Consider the following 16,584-nt stretch of genomic DNA (forward strand, 5'->3'; position numbering starts at 1 on the left):
GATAATTCTACATGTGTAAGTTCAACTTTCATGATAAAGAGATTGCATTACAGTACTTGTATGAGGTGAATTAAAAAATACAATTTCTTTTGTTTTTTACAGTGCAAATATTTGTAATCAAAAACAATTATAAAGTGAGCACGGTACACTTTGTATTCTGTATTGTAATTGAAATCAATATATTTGAAAACATAGAAAACATACAAAAATATTTAAATAAATGGAATTCTATTATTAACAGTGCAATTAATCATGATTAATTTTTTGAATCATGTGATTAATCTTGATTAGTTTTTTCAGTTGCTTGACAGCCCTAGTTATTTTTATTTCCTTTCTGTTTTTTCCATCTTCTCTCCAAGACCATGCGGGCTGAAATATTTCCCCCCTCTCCTCCCAATACATTTTTTTTAAAAGAAAGTTGCATGACTCCAGGAGCTGGGGCTTTAAGAAATACATTAAATATTATCCTGAGATTAGCAATACAATCATAAGTGGGCAATATTGCTTCACATACTTCTTAATGTTGCATAAATGATTTTGATAATTTAGATATAATCTAGATACACAAAGCCAGACTGTAGCTGGTCTCTACAGTGGTGTGCAAGGTGGTGTGGGCACTAATAACCTTCCTCTTCCTCCACACTCCTGTATCTCCACACTGAGAATTAGTACAATTGCAGTCCACCCTCCAGAATGCTGTCCATTATCCAGCAGTGATGGCTACCTGCTAACGTTAACTGAATGCAATCCACTCAGTAAGGGAGCATTGCTTTGCCATGATTTCATTGGAAATGTGCTTAATGGGCCCTTAATCTAACCCTAAGATGGAGTCCTCCCATTACACACTTGTAGGAAAAACTCAGTTCAGTTCAAGAAAAGGTGTGAGTGAAATTTTAAAGCTGCCAAGTTATATCTAAAAGAAAAGGAGTACTTGTGGCACCTTAGAGACTAACCAATTTATTTGAGCATGAGCTTTCGTGAGCCACAGCTCACTTCATCAGATGTATAACGTGGAAACTGCAGCAGACTTTATATACACACAGAGAATATGAAACAATACCTCCTCCCACCCCACTGTCCTGCTGGTAATAGCTTATCTAAAGTGATCAACAGGTGGGCCATTTCCAGCACAAATCCAGGTTTTCTCACCCTCCACCCCCCCACACAAATTCACTCTCCTGCTGGTGCTAGCCCATCCAAAGTGACAACTCTTTACATAATCAAGTCGGGCTATTTCCTGCATAGATCCAGGTTTTCTCACATCCCCCCCCACCCCCATACACACACAAACTCACTCTCCTGCTGGTAATAGCTCATCACACCACACGATCCATCGTCTACAGCCAAGCTCTGCGATACAACCGCATTTGCTCCAACCCCTCAGACAGAGACAAACACCTACAAGATCTCTGTCAAGCTTTCTTACAACTACAATACCCACCTGCAGAAGTAAAGAAACAGATTGATAGAGCCAGAAGAGTTCCCAGAAGTTACCTACTACAGGACAGGCCTAACAAAGAAAATAACAGAACGCCACTAGCGGTCACCTTCAGCCCCCAACTAAAACCCCTCCAACGCATTATTAAGGATCTACAACCTATCCTAAAGGATGACCCAACACTCTCACAAGTCTTGGGAGACAGGCCAGTCCTTGCCTACAGACAGCCCCGCAACCTGAAGCAAATACTCACCAACAACCACATACCACACAACAGAACCACTAACCCAGGAACTTATCCTTGCAACAAAGCCCGTTGCCAATTGTGCCCACATATCTATTCAGGGGACACCATCACAGGGCCTAATAACATCAGCCACACTATCAGAGGCTCGTTCACCTGCACATCCACCAATGTGATATATGCCATCATGTGCCAGCAATGCCCCTCTGCCATGTACATTGGTCAAACTGGACAGTCTCTATGTAAAAGAATAAATGGACACAAATCAGATGTCAAGAATTATAACATTCATAAACCAGTCGGAGAACACTTCAATCTCTCTGGTCACGCAATCACAGACATGAAGGTCGCTATCTTAAAACAAAAAAACTTCAAATCCAGACTCCAGCAAGAAACTGCTGAATTGGAATTCATTTGCAAATTGGATACTATTAATTTAGGCTTAAATAGAGACTGGGAGTGGCTAAGTCATTATGCAAGGTAGCCTGTTTCCTCTTGTTTTTTCCTACCTCCCCCCCCCCCCCCAGATGTTCTGGTTTAACTTGGATTTAAACTTGGAGAGTGGTCAGTTTAGATGAGCTATTACCAGCAGGAGAGTGAGTTTGTGTGTGTATGGGGGTGGGGGGGATGTGAGAAAACCTTGATCTATGCAGGAAATAGCCCGACTTGATTATGTAAAGAGTTGTCACTTTGGATGGGCTAGCACCAGCAGGAGAGTGAATTTGTGTGGGGGGGTGGAGGGTGAGAAAACCTGGATTTGTGCTTGAAATGGCCCACCTGTTGATCACTTTAGATAAGCTATTACCAGCAGGACAGTGGGGTGGGAGGAGGTATTGTTTCATATTCTCTGTGTGTATATAAAGTCTGCTGCAGTTTCCACGGTATACATCTGATGAAGTGAGCTGTGGCTCACGAAAGCTCATGCTCAAATAAATTGGTTAGTCTCTAAGGTGCCACAAGTACTCCTTTTCTTTTTGCGAATACAGACTAACACGGCTGTTCCTCTGAAAGTTATATCTATTCTCTCTAGAATAATCTTCCTGAGAATCTCCTGCAGTGGTGGTGTTTAAAATATTTTGTTTTGAGAGACATCCAGCAATATTTCCCCCTTTTACTCCCAGGGAATATTTATCCAACAATAAAACCTTTTGAAAATGGAAGACATTTTTTTAAGAGTAACCGTGTCTGTTCTCTACAATGAGATCCTTTTTCATCACCTCACATCTTCCTTTTTGCTGTGGGGAAATTAGTTGGTTACTTTGACAGGAAAAAGTTGGTGTTTACTTCAAAGTTTGTAACGGGCACTGGGCTGGTGCACTGTGCTTCTGTACATATTTGCTTATCCTTTGTTGTTAACCTTTCTATAGATCTTGCCCAGTTCCTTTTGAAATACTGTATCTGAGTAGCATTGTTAAGCCTCCATTGTTACTGGAGATTAATCATGAACATAGAACTCTGGACTCTTTCATTATTCATCCACCATTTAACAGGACAGCATAAGCAATGATTCTGTTGAGGCTTCCATTGTCCCCCAGCGTCAACTCCATTTTCTCTAATCATCTTTCAGTTTAGCAGATTAAAAGATTTTATAGTTTACCTCGATATCTTTTGCATTGAATTACCTTTTCTTTTTCTTTGACAGCTTTTTATTGTCATTGGAAATAAAAGGGCAAACAGCTTTTGGGCAGGAAAACTTCAGCCAGAGGAGGAATTGCATATGGACTCCTCTCTAGAAAAAAGGATAACGTTTATTACACAAAAATACAAAGAAGGAAGATTCAGGAAAACTCCTTTGGGCTACAAAACCAAAGAAGAATTAAATAAGGTAATATTATGGGAAACTAAGTCCCGCCCTCATTATTTGTGAGTTTGGGTGTGCAGACAGAAATCCATCCTAATCACTCTATTTAAGTTCTTGTATAACCTTTTTTTAGACTGGTAGCAGACAACCTCCTGGCTAACATTCTGCCACCAATAGTGTTTTTGTCCAAGGCTACATGTGAACTATTAGTCAATAATGACAGATACTTTTTATCCGTACAGTCCACTGTATTAGCAGTATGTAGATCTTTGCTTACTAAAGTAGTAAAATACCTTCATCATAAAAAGACCCCAAATTCTAATTCCACAGTATTTAGCCATTATTTGGGGATAGAAATGATTGAATGATCCGTTGTGATCTGTGGTTGATTTTCTGAAGGGTATGGAGTTAACTGGTAGCACCCAATATATGCTGTCTCTACACACAAGTATCTCGAGAGACATTTAATAAAAACTGCTCAATATGTTGTCTTAAATTAAGCCTGTTCACCTTGCATTTTAGGTGCAGGTGATGTTGTTCGATACTGTTGTTTGGATTATACTCTTGCATGCAACAAATCATATGGCATACAGTACAATTACTCTTAAACGACCTTGATACTTTTTGATCTTCTGAAATATTTTCAATGTGTATAATGTCTGTTAATAGTTCTTAAAAGTATGCCCCATGTTATTTTGTTGCTGCTTTTTCAATCAGTTTCTTTGTGTTTGTAAAAGATGATGGTATCTCCTGTTAATATGTCTATTCACAAACATAAGTTACTTGAAAATTAGAAATTCATGATTTACATACTTGGCAGATTGAAATTCCCACTTCAGTGGTTTGTTTCTTCTACTACAGATGATGTCGTATATAATCTATCTGACATGTAACATCATTTTACTACATTAAATCATAGAGTGTTATCAAGTGTGAAAGTAACTCATGCACACTCTCTTATATGGTAGATTGTACCCCATTAGAAGAGAAGCAAGCTGGAACAAATAAAATGAGAAATCTAGTGTTCTCAGTATTCCTTTTTACACAAATAGATTGTCATCAATTATTAGATTAACTTTTAATTTTTGTATAACTTTCTTGATATCCAGTATTCTGTCTCATAAAGGAGACCTGTGCTTTTCATTGATGATTTGAGTGCATAGTCACATGTATTGAAGTCCAGGGATAGGGAAGAAGTGCTATGGTCAGGGTTAAAATACACAGAGATTGGACAGATTGCATATTTGATTAATTCTTAGTCAGAACTTGGAAAATGTGTGTACATACACACTATTCAGTGAAGTGGGGGAGCGGAAAGGGTGGGTTGAGTTTAGCAAATAAGAGTTAGCAAAAAATGATTTTGCTCCCAACTGGAAAGAGAGGAGCCCACTTATTTAAAGGAGAATTTGTCATTGTATTAGAGAAATGGCTCTATTTTGTAGTCCTATAGCCATGAGAATTTGCAACAAATGCATATTTATTTCATTCAAAGACAGTCAAAGGCATCCAGCCCATCCATAGTGTAACCTTACTGCTTGCCATGGGCTTGACTAAATTCTGTCACAAACCTTCTGACTTCACCACAACAAAAACTGATCCCTTATGCTTCATGTGGAGAGGAGTGAATTTCACCCAAAGCTGCTTAGTAAAGTAGTGCATTCTATTTTCATTGTGTAATAACCATGTAATAAATCACTGGTTATACGGTAACTGTGAACAGTAGAGAAAAGTTGTAGTTGGTTATTTCTGTTTTATAAACTTGATTTTTCTAACTACTGAAGTCTATAATTGGTGTGTGTTAATCATTTAACTATTGGATAACTTCAGATGTAATTATCAAGTGCTCTGCAGGGACACGAAATTATTTTGTAATTACTTGGCCAGTGCCAAGTAATTATAGAATCATAGAAGTGTAGGACTGGAAGGAACCTCAATAGACCACTATTGGGTTATACATGCCTTGTAAAATAGAGTGGTAGTATAATCTCTTTTAAAATGATCCCAATCTTTTAATCAGAAAAATACAAAATATCTATGGAGAGAGTGATTTTATTTATAGTTTAGTCATTTTGTGTGTGGGGGAGAGATTCGGTGAAATGTCAGTGAAAAGTTTACTGTACCAGTGTTAAGAAAAAAAATCAGCTAGATAATACTTAGTCCTGCCTCAGTACTGGAGACTGGACTAGATGGCCTTTTGCAGTCACTTCCAGTCCCACATTTCTATGGTTCTGTGGGTCATTTTCACTCTTTTATAGTAACATAAAGTCCTTTCATGTATACTAGATAAACACATGTTGACTTATGCAACTGACATGATAGAATTGCTCAATGCAACAAGAATATTTTGTCTTTCATTTCAGAGAAACCTGTTTGTTAAATAAATCAAATAAATTTATATTAAATGCATACTAAATCATGGAACTTGAATTGGTACAGATTGCAGAAATCATGTAATTTCTCTTGATTTAAAGATGTGGACCAATATTTTCAGAAGTGATTTGATTTGACTAATGATTGATGTCACACAACTTGACACTTGTTAAAGGGCCCTCATTTTCAGGAAGTTCTGAGTATCCACCCTCTGAAAATCCGGCCCTTTTTAAGTTATCTCAAATTGGGTGCCCTAAAATTGAGGCGCCCCAGAATCATTAATCACTTTATCAATCAAAGGCACGATTTTCAAAATGCAATCTGTTAATTTCACTTAACTTTCTAATAGCATAGAGTCTTGGGGCCAAATTCTGTCCTTTCAGTCCACTCCAAATACCAGGGGCTTGACAGCAAGAGCTTTCTTTAGAAATGTGAGATGTGAGAGGGAGAAACTCTCTTAAGGCTATGGAGGGAGAGGGTTAGTGAAGTACTTCCTATATGCTACCTCTACAAGCATATCTATTGACTCAAGCCAGCCAGCCCTGTATAATAATTTCACATAGCCTTTTCTCTGCAGAACATGGAGGATTCAGAACCCCCCGGAAGGGGGTTAGAGGGACCTCTACCTATTACTCCCTCTCCCCCCTATTACTTTCCACTGTATGCAGGCTCTGTGAATGAGGGTGTGCGGGTTTAGTTCAGGGACACCGGAATTTGCACCTATATCAAAAATAATAATACTTGCTCCTATTCATTTTCTGTTTTAAACTGACTTGTCATTTCCCCCCCAACATGATCAGGCCCTGTGTGCTGCAGTAGTTAAACAAGATGTGTTGGAAACAATGACATTGCTGTTTAGTGGAGCTGATGTAATGTGTGCCACTGGAGATCCTGTTTACAGTACTCCTTACTTACTAGCCAAGAAAGCAGGACAAAGACTGCAAATGGAATTCCTCTATCACAATAAATTCTCAGGTATAGAGTTATATTATGTCCTTTTCATGTTTTGAATGTTTTAAACTCTCTTTATGTAATGAGCTAATGGAGAAAAATCTAGAACATCAGTACTGGGTTGAAAAAGTGTAAGTCTTTGACAGATGTGCTTGGCATGGTGAAGGAACATGGGGTGGTGGAATTAATTGTAATTTTAGCAAAAATCAAATTTAACTGTGTATGTGTTTTTGATGCTACTTCCTTTGCTAAAACATCATGCTTAATATCTCACTTAATCAAGAAAAAGTCATGTGTAACTTCCGTGCTTGGTGGTGGAAACCAAGAGCCTTCATATTAATCACAGAGAGAACCTGGAGAGACCATAGGATAATGATTGTGGGACTTTTACTTAAATACCAATTTAATTTGTTCAAAGCACATTTCTGAGGCTGTTGGTGCTTACTACAGGCTTTTAAATCATTAACAGTGTCTGCAACACACAGACGTATCCATCTTTCACAAAACCGTCGCCCAAAATATAGCTCATCTTTTTAATCAAGTCAGCATAAAATAACAGCATTACCCCACTAAACCATCTTGGTTCCCTCATCTCATGCCTTCTGGTGTAGCTCAGAGAAAAGAGAGAAACCTTAGAGCCTGCCTTGAAAGTCAATAACTCTGGACTGATCAGGGAGAGTAGTGAGTTCAAGGATTCTGGGAAACACTGACATTAACACCCTCTGCCTTAGATCAGGTCAATATTAGCTCATACAGCTCAGAGATGTGGTCTCAGGCAGTGAGTGCCCAAATTATTTAGGGCTTTATATTCCTTATATTCCACCCAGACACTAATCAGAAGCCAGTGCAGACTCTGGTGCGTGGTGTAATGCGCACACTCACTTAAGAAGCAGCCATATTCCATTCGAAGGCAAGTTGTGCAATGATCTTAAGGCCCCAGAAAGAGCAGATTGCAAGACTCCCATCTTGACTATGTTTCTCTTCCCCGCAGTGCTCAAGCCAGTATAGCTATATAGCGTGCCTGGAACAGGGCCCTTCCTTCCTCAGATAAGGGGGAACCTGGAAAGCTGAAGGTGACTGTCACAATCTCGTTTTGCTCTTCGCTCAGAGCTTGCAGCAAAGGCATGATTGAGACTTCGGGAAACAAAATCTTTGTTCAAGTATATTAAGTAAAGTTTAGTAAAGCAACTATTTTACTTTTTTATATATATATATAAAAGCATATGGTTATTTACATTTATCCTTGCTGGATTACAGTAACATTGCAACTAATGTAAGTATTTAAGTCACACTTTATTATTTTACTTAATATATGCAAGAAATAACTCAATTAGAGCAATATATAAAAAAGTAGAAATATAATTTAAATCATGCATAGCATGAGGAGAAGAAAACTGTGTACACTATCAGTTATGTATTCAAGAAATGAGACGAAGGAAGTCAAATGGCTGTAAATGTTAATAATGGAAATTCTGTGTGGTGTTTATTGGCTTTGTTCTCTTCATAGATTTCCCAAACTATGATACTGGTTTTGAAAGTGGCTTCACTCAAGATGCTTCACATTCTACTTTTCTTTGTGAATTTTTATACAAAGTTTCTTATAATGCTGCTAAGTTATTTACAGACAGGAAATTGAAAGAAGGTAAATATCTTTTATTTTCTGTACTTGATTGATTCTGTACTATGGATGAGTTTAGTGTCTTAACTTCTAACAATAGATTTTTAAAAGTTCTGTAAAGAAAAACTACATCTCTAAAATGACACCAGTGTTTAAAGAGGCAAAAGAAGTTAGCATTCACTCAAAGAAAATCATAGTAACCACAAATCTCTGTGGTCAGTAGTTGCTGGAGAAGAAAAGGAGGAAGAAAAATAAACTTCTGAAAAGTAAAAAAGTGGGAAGAACATTTAGGTCACCAGAGGGAAGGACTGATGTCCCAGTCCACAACCACTGCATCTTTAATGGACTTCATACAAAGGCTTTGCTAAAAGTTAGTCTTTTAGCTCCATAAAGGGTGGGGGTGGGGGTGGGGGATGGAGGGAAGAGGGAGGGCAGAAATATGGCTGTTGGTTAATAGTGTAATTGGCCTTGCATTTCAACAATCACGGAGAAATCCTGAATTTCAGGCTTCTAGTTCTTTGAGTAAAATCACGAGCTAAGAAAAGGAATAAAAACGAGCATAGGTCCAAGCCTCAGCATTCAGATTGCATTCAAATGTACCAAGTGTTCAACTGTTTCAAATCCAGTGAGATTCAGCCTATTACAGGAAGTCCAGGAATATTGCTTGAGTTGCTGCAATTTTCCCCCTTGACTCTAGAAAGCCAATGTGCTGCATACAGCCTTAGTGGCTGTCACAGTACCGGGGCATCCCTATGTTCTTTGAGCACCCAGAGCACTGTGCAGTTTCAGCACAGTGGAGTCATCCCCTCTCCAAGTTTTGCAGCAACAGCAGCCTTATCCCAGCCCACCACAGAACAGTGAGGGGGAGTAAATAGAGGCAGAAGCTCAAGGGAAATTTGCTATGTAGCTGGCTAGAATTAGAGAGTTGGTGACTGGTGGCTGCTAGAGCCTTCCAGAAATTGGAGGCTGAGAGAGCTGGAGAACTCTCTGAACAGTGGGATGGAAGGGAGTCATGGACCCAGGGGCTGCATTTTTGGTATGAACATTTTATTCAGAGAGACAAGGTGGGTGAGGTAATAGTTTTTTTGGACCAACTTCTGTTGGTGAGAGAGACAAGGTTTGAGCTTACACAGAGCTCTTCTTCAGGTCTGGGAGACTTACTCAGAGTGTCCCAACTAAATACAAGATGGAACAGATTGTTTAGCATAAGTAGTTAACATGTATTTCAAGAGATCTTTCAAGGTGAAGAGGTCCATTGATATCCCTCCAGTGAGAGGGGAGGAAAGAGGGTGGGAAGCATCTGGGGGAGTTGTTAGTGGGATTGTTGTAATGAGCCATAAATCCAGTGTCTCTGTTTAGTCTATGATTTTTGGTGTCTAGCAGAGTAATGAATTTAAGCTGCTAGGCTGGTCTTCTGAAGGTGTTGTGTGGGTTTCCTTTGAGGATGAGGTCTGGTAGGCCAGATATAGAGTGATCGCTTTGTGATAAGGTGATGTGTTGTTTTTGTCTTTTATCATTTTTTCTGAGAGAGTTCGTTTGAGAGCATAGGGTGTTGCAGTTCAAAGACAAGACAGGACAAAGCTTTTTGCAAGCAAGCAAGCTGGTCTGCTAACGGGCTTCTGCCTGTCAGCTTTCCACCTTCCCCTTTATTCTTTCTCTCCCCCCCGTGCATTACATTCTCCAACAGATAAAAGGAATACACTGGCTTTGTTTAACATCCTTATTTACCAATTTCTATCTACCGCATTCCTTGCTCTCGGGCCTTGAGCCCAGTCCTGGGAGGCTTCCCGCGGTTCCTGTCATCTGGGCGAGATTCCAAGGTTCATGTCCTTGAGAGGAGCTGTGTGTGCACTGCTCCTACACAACACTCCGGGTGTGCCCTGAATGTTGCCAAGCACGTGAACCTTGTATGAATCCTACACATAGGGTTTGTCTGGGTTCATCCACATAGTTGCTATTGGGGTATTTAGTGCACTGGATGAGGTATACCACATGTTGTGATAGGCATGTGTAGGACCCATGGATCTTGCAAGGTGTTTTGGGGGATGGGAGCTGATCGTTGTAGTAGTGAAGCTATGGCTGCAGGTTTTGCATCTGGTGCCACTTTGAGTTGGTGTGGCCTGGTCTCTGTGGAGCTTGCTTCTGATGGTAAACTTGAAGAGTTTGAGGGGTCGGGGTTGTTTGAAAACTAGAAGAGAAGGTTCAGAAAGATTTCTCAGGATAGGTCCCCATTTGAGTATGAGTTGTACTTGTTTGATGATACCCCATATAGGCTGCAGTGTGGGGTGGTATGTGACAGCTAAGGATGTGCGATTATAATGGAGTTTATTTCTGCTGATTTTCTCAAGGTATTTGGGTAATCCATTCCAGGATGCGATCTACTTCTCTGGTGGAGTTCCCTTGTGTGGTGAAGGTGATTTTAAGTGTGTTAAGGTGTATATCCTGGATTTTCTCCTTGGAGCATATTCGGTGGTATATGAATGCCTGGCTGTAGATAACTGATTTCTTGGTGTGTTTGGGGTGGTTACTGAATCTATGAAGGTAGGTGTGGTGATCCATGGTTTTCTTATATATCGTTGTCTGTAGGGTTCCATTGCTGAAGCTGATCGTGGTGTCCAGGAAGTTGATGCTAGTGTGGGAATGTTCCAGAGAGAGTTTAATAGACGCCGTGGTTGTGGTGGAAATCTCTGAGGGAGTTTGTCATCTGTCCAGAGGATGGAAATATCATTTATGTATCTCAAATATTGGTTTTGTGGTGCATTTGTCCAGAAATTCTTCTTCAAGTTAGTCCATGAAGAGGTGGGCATATTGAGGAGCCATCCTAGTACCTGTGGCTGTTCCCATGGTTTGGCTGAGCAATCTGTTCCATCTTGTATTTAGCTGTGATACTCAGAGAAAGTTTCCCAGGCCTGAAGAAGAACTCTGTGTGAGCTCAAAAGCTTCTCTTTCTCACCAACAAAAGTTGAATTTCGTCACCCACTTTGTCTCTCTAATATCTTGGGTCTGACATGGCTATGACACTTCATACAATATTTTATTTTATTTATTTGTAGTTGCACATTGTGGAGTGTGCAGGAGGAATTAAAAAACCAGAAGACGGACAAAATTCCATCACTGATGCTTTTAAAAAAAAAAACAAATTTCTGAATTTTTGGGGTTCTGACTCCTGTTATAAAATTTTGGGGTTGGCAATAAAGCAGTTTGAAAGCTTTTATCAAAGAATTCCAGGTATTTCCGATACTGAATTATATTAAGTATTGCTTTTAATTCCAAAATGCAAATATTTATGTGATGGATGCTATTTTGGCCAACACACTAGCGATTGAACCAGGGACCTCCATAGCTGAAGAGCCAATTCCCTATAGCAGAATCTGTAACAAACTCTTATCCTCTATGGATTGAGCACAAAGGGGAACCGATAACACACATTCATCTGTGGGTTATACCAGCATTTTCAAGGACCATCTGTGAAATACAGATCTGAATCCAGTCTTCACCAGACCAGACGTGGATTTCTGTATGTGGAATAAGAAAAGGAGTACTTGTGACACCTTAGAGATTAAGGTGCCACAAGTACTCCTTTTCTTTTTGCGAATACAGACTAGCACGGCTGTTACTCTGAAACCTGTATGTGGAATAGCACAGTTCTAACAATCTTTTTTTTCATGGCATATATATCCTTCTCACTGGAGAGAAGCAAGGATATCACTGGAGAGAAGCAGGATTTTAAGGAAATGGCTATTTTGTCAAATATGTTAAAATATGCCAATAATGCAATGTATTTTAAAGGGTGGTTGTTCATATATCCACTTTTGGAATTTTACAAAAGTTTTCCAGCTTTAATTCACCTCTTAAAATAAAAGTACTACTTAAGTCCTTTAACAAAATAAATATGTTTACAAAAAGAGAGACTGTGAGCATCACTCCAAAGTGTTCTGTAATGGCATCCACTAATGCGAATGAGAGCTTTATAAAGAGTAACTTTTCAGAGGAAGGTTATGCATTTAAAACCTTTTTGATTTTGTTGCTCAACTACACGAGGTTTTTTTACACCTATTTTTCTGACCAGCATGAAAATTCTGATAGATGGCTCTCTTCTTACTGAAAGTTCTGCTTCACTTTATTTTTACATATTATTTAGTTACTTGATAGAAGAAGGTAAATAGCAGTGTCTTGTTTTAGTGCTATGTGAGGATGTTTTGGATTAGCAAGATTATAGAAATACACTTGAAATGTATCGAGAGATTCAGGATTTCCCAATAGTAATAATTACTGAAAGTTCCCAAGTGTTCCTCTCAGTCTTGGAAAAGCCCCAAACACTTCATTAAAATGCTTTCTACTGGCATTTTACTGAAAGAAAAACACCATAATTGGAAAAGAAGCAGATTTTTTTTTCTAGCTGCCTTTGGCCTCTGAAAAATTCCCTTGTAAATTTATACAGTACATGTTTGGGCTTGATCTTTGATTATTTATTCGTAGTGATTTAAAATTTGTAAGACACACTGTTTTTAAAATGCATTAGTATCTATTTATGCTTAAATTTTGTTTGCCTTCTTTTACTTAAATCACTAATATCAAAGTACTTACCAATGGGAAATAGAGGCACAGAGAGGCTAAGCGAATTGCTCAAGTTCACACAGGAATCTGTGGTGGAGAAGAGAATTAAACCCAAGTGTCTCAAGTGCCAGGATAATGCCCTAATGACTGGACTATCTACATTCCATGAAAATAGCAGATTTGTGGATTAAATAAGTATGAATTAGTGGATTTCTACTGTGTTTTCAATCCAAGAGAAGACGGTAGGCCTGCTTTTTGTGGACTTCTCATTGTAGCACTAGCAATGACTTCAGCAGGGATGAACAGCATTTGCAGAAGTGTTTGTTAGTTAACAGAAGTGTTTGGAGAAGTGTTTGTTAGTTAACAGGTGTTAATAAGCAATGAGAAAAGCTCTCAAACATTACTACTGTTCTGGTGCAATAGTGTTTATTTTTTTTAGGGGAGAAAGAAAAGCTGGATGATGGATGTCTTCTAAAACATTTAGCATTCTAAAGCCAATCTCAACAAGATTATAATAATTCAGCTAAAATTCTGCTCCTATTAGAGTTGAAAATCTCTTAAACTCTACACTGAAACTTGGAATTTTGCATAGACAGGTGATCATTTAAAAATGAGTGGTCATATTTCTTTTTAAAAACTGATTGTATTCAAGATTATACACCAAGTTGTTAAACTAAGCTCACGCTGCGCTTCAGACTGTTGCAAAATCTTTAGACTTGTCAATAGGCATTTTAAACCACTGGATGTTTTCCTAGGTCCTGGTTATGAGAACTGATCTGTGTTTTTCACTTTAGCTGAGTGTTAATGTGCAAGAAAGTGAGGATTGGTAGCAGGGGATGGCAAAACCAAACAAACTGTAGGCTAGTGAAGTGATGTATTTTTTCCAGTTATCTTATACATATGTCAGCTATGCCCTGTAGGAACATTCCTATTCTAGTGCCAATTAAATGGAATAGTTTGTGGTGTGGACGTATGTTCATTGCGAAGCACTTAAAACCCAGTCCTATGAAGAGCTAATATGCTCCACTCTCACCTGCAGATGATTTTTATCCTGAGGTTACTTCTGTCTACATTTTAGTGTTTCTCATTGGGTCCTGGGTAGGACCGCTGAGCCTAATAACAAATTATTGCTTACCTATTCAAACCGCTGTACAAACATTAATTAAAACACAAAGCTATTGTATGGTTCTGATGTCTGTGCCCACTGGAGAAAATTACCTGAACATAAACCCTCATTAGCCAATTGAATCACGGTTGTTGGCAGAGCCAGTTTATGAAATGGAACAATCCAAGAACAGGGTTTTTTTCCCTACAGCCTCCGTGCAAAATTACAAGGCTGAGAAGGTTCTGCAAATCCAGCAATATGGCTTATCATCTTTTAGGACCTGATCCTGTGCTATGCTGAGTGCCCTTAACTCTCCTAGTGGAACTTAAGAAGCATTCCTAACCTAAGATGTACCTAGAAATATACAGAGGGACACAAAGTTTATAATGTGTTATCTCTTAAACTGTGTATGTTTTTTAGGTTTCTGAAAGGTAGGAAACATCCAATTTTAATAAATGTTTCAAATAATGCTGTAAGTTGCTTAAATCTGTTTTCACAAATAAATGTATATGGTAGCTTTTCCTATCTATACTTAGATGTGTCTCATTGATAATTAATTCCAGATAAAATCTGGATTAACTCAACCTCTTATAAATGCTATGTATTGTTTGCTACATGTTTATAGCACTGTATGCACATAAATATCATCTAACCTCAGCCAGAAATGGTTCCTAGTACATTTATCCTCAAGACATAAACGTTTGTATGTGACGCTTGAGATGATCTCAATATTGACTTATTAAAGAACTGTTGAACATGAGATCTTCTAGACACCAGCATAGTTACAGTGTATATATAATATACCCTACTATAAATAACTCCATTGAATTCCATGGAGATTCATTGTTGTGAGCGCATGGAGAATCAGGCTCGTAATAATACAACCCACTCTGGTTCCTGTCCTCCTAAAACACCAGCCAAACTAAAAATTGTATTAGATTAATGAAACAATCCTTTGGGTGTTCTCTGATTTGACAGCGTGAGTTGCTAGTCTTCTGGGAGCAATTTTTCCCTCTTTTCTAGATCACTTAAAATAATAAAACTTTTGACACTGTTTTTCCTGTTGTGTTCTGTAGTCTGCAACGCATATAAGTTCTGGACAGTATGACCTTTCATGTTTTTCCTCGAATCTTTGAAAGGTTTAGATTGTTTTCCTTAGCCTTATGACATTGAGTGGGCACTGTAGCATCACCTTACAGTGGAAAATGGATTGACTCTGTTGGCCTCTATTTCCAGTGTTCATGAAAAAAATAGCAGCACATTTTCTCTGGTGTGTGTTATGATTCAGCTGTTCATTTTGCAATCAACTGTTGTCAAGATACATTGTTCCTGCAACTTTCAATGTTTCTAACTTTGGAGGTTTTTTTAATTCTGTATCTTGTGGTTCTGTAACACTGAACAATCCAAATTCAGCACTAAATTTTCTACCTCCCATCAAGCTGTGTAAACCAGCAAAGGGAAACCTGTAAAGCAACTTGGTATCTCTATTTCTAATACTTATAAAATTTAAAATGAGTGTATTATGTTCACAAATATCTGGTTGAAATACTATACGTTAATAATCTATCTTTCTTTAGGATTTAATAGGTATTACTGTACAAGTGCTACGAGTGAAATCCCAGCCCCATTGAAGTCAGTGGGAGAAGTCCGTTCCCATAGCTGCGTATCTTACATAATACTAATGACTGTAGTATACTGTGACAAACTGAATATCTTTTTACTCACAGACTGCAATAAAAGGTGGTGTACTTTGGAAAGTGGCTTCTTGAGTTACTACGAAAATGATAAAACAACCACTCCTAGTGGTATGATTGACATCAGTGAAGTTATCTGTCTTGTGGTGCATAAAGAAGACTCCTTTTTAAATATAGGGTAGGTTCCAAAATTAGTCATTCAAAATAAACTAAGACATTTTCTAGCCTTTGTCCTAAGAAGTGACTACATGTTCCCTACTGCTTCACATGTTCCTGGACTCTTACAAAAGAGCCGAGCTGTTTTATGTGGGTGACAAGAAATAACTAAGTAGTCTTTGGCAATTTTTTTTATTAGTCAATAAAAATGTAAGGAAGTCCACATTTTCTGTAAAAGGAATTTATCCTTAATATACCAATTGCTAAATTATGATAAATTCGAACATTCATTTTGGATACTGACTTCTCCCCCAGGCCAAAACATTTGGCTTGTGCCTCTCTTCCTGCAAATAAAGGAGACAGTTCGGAGATATCCAACAGTCTCTAGGATTTGATCATGTATCTTCCAACCCAGGGCTCACTTCTTCTGAACTGAACCTCACAGCATGACTATTGAAGAGCTAAGTAATTTCCAAACAGAATGTACTTTCCAGTATAACAGATACTGTCCTAGCCACACACAAGACTTCCACTGTATTGATTTATGCAAGAGTCTGGACACACATCTTCAGGTGTCAACGCAGATTGACAACAGCCTAGAAAGCCAGACATTCTTGATCTTCTGGATTTCTTACACGGTTAAAACTACA

The 16,584-nt window shown here is 38.5% G+C and overlaps 1 protein-coding gene across 4 annotated transcripts in view; it reads left to right on the forward strand.

Annotated features, from left to right (window-relative positions):
* The window catches only part of ARAP2 (ArfGAP with RhoGAP domain, ankyrin repeat and PH domain 2), a 199,352-nt gene that overhangs the window by 91,237 nt on the left and 91,531 nt on the right, over positions 1-16,584 (forward strand). For all 4 annotated transcript variants that reach the window (XM_075127981.1, XM_048848599.2, XM_048848598.2 and 1 more), the window contains exons 13-16: positions 3,325-3,507; positions 6,654-6,828; positions 8,312-8,446; positions 15,812-15,956. In XM_075127981.1, coding sequence (XP_074984082.1) covers positions 3,325-3,507; positions 6,654-6,828; positions 8,312-8,446; positions 15,812-15,956 — 638 coding nt within the window. The remainder of the gene's footprint in view (positions 1-3,324; positions 3,508-6,653; positions 6,829-8,311; positions 8,447-15,811; positions 15,957-16,584) is intronic.

The sequence above is a fragment of the Caretta caretta genome, chromosome 4, assembly GCF_965140235.1.
Source record: "Caretta caretta isolate rCarCar2 chromosome 4, rCarCar1.hap1, whole genome shotgun sequence".
Lineage (NCBI taxonomy): Eukaryota > Metazoa > Chordata > Testudines > Cheloniidae > Caretta > Caretta caretta.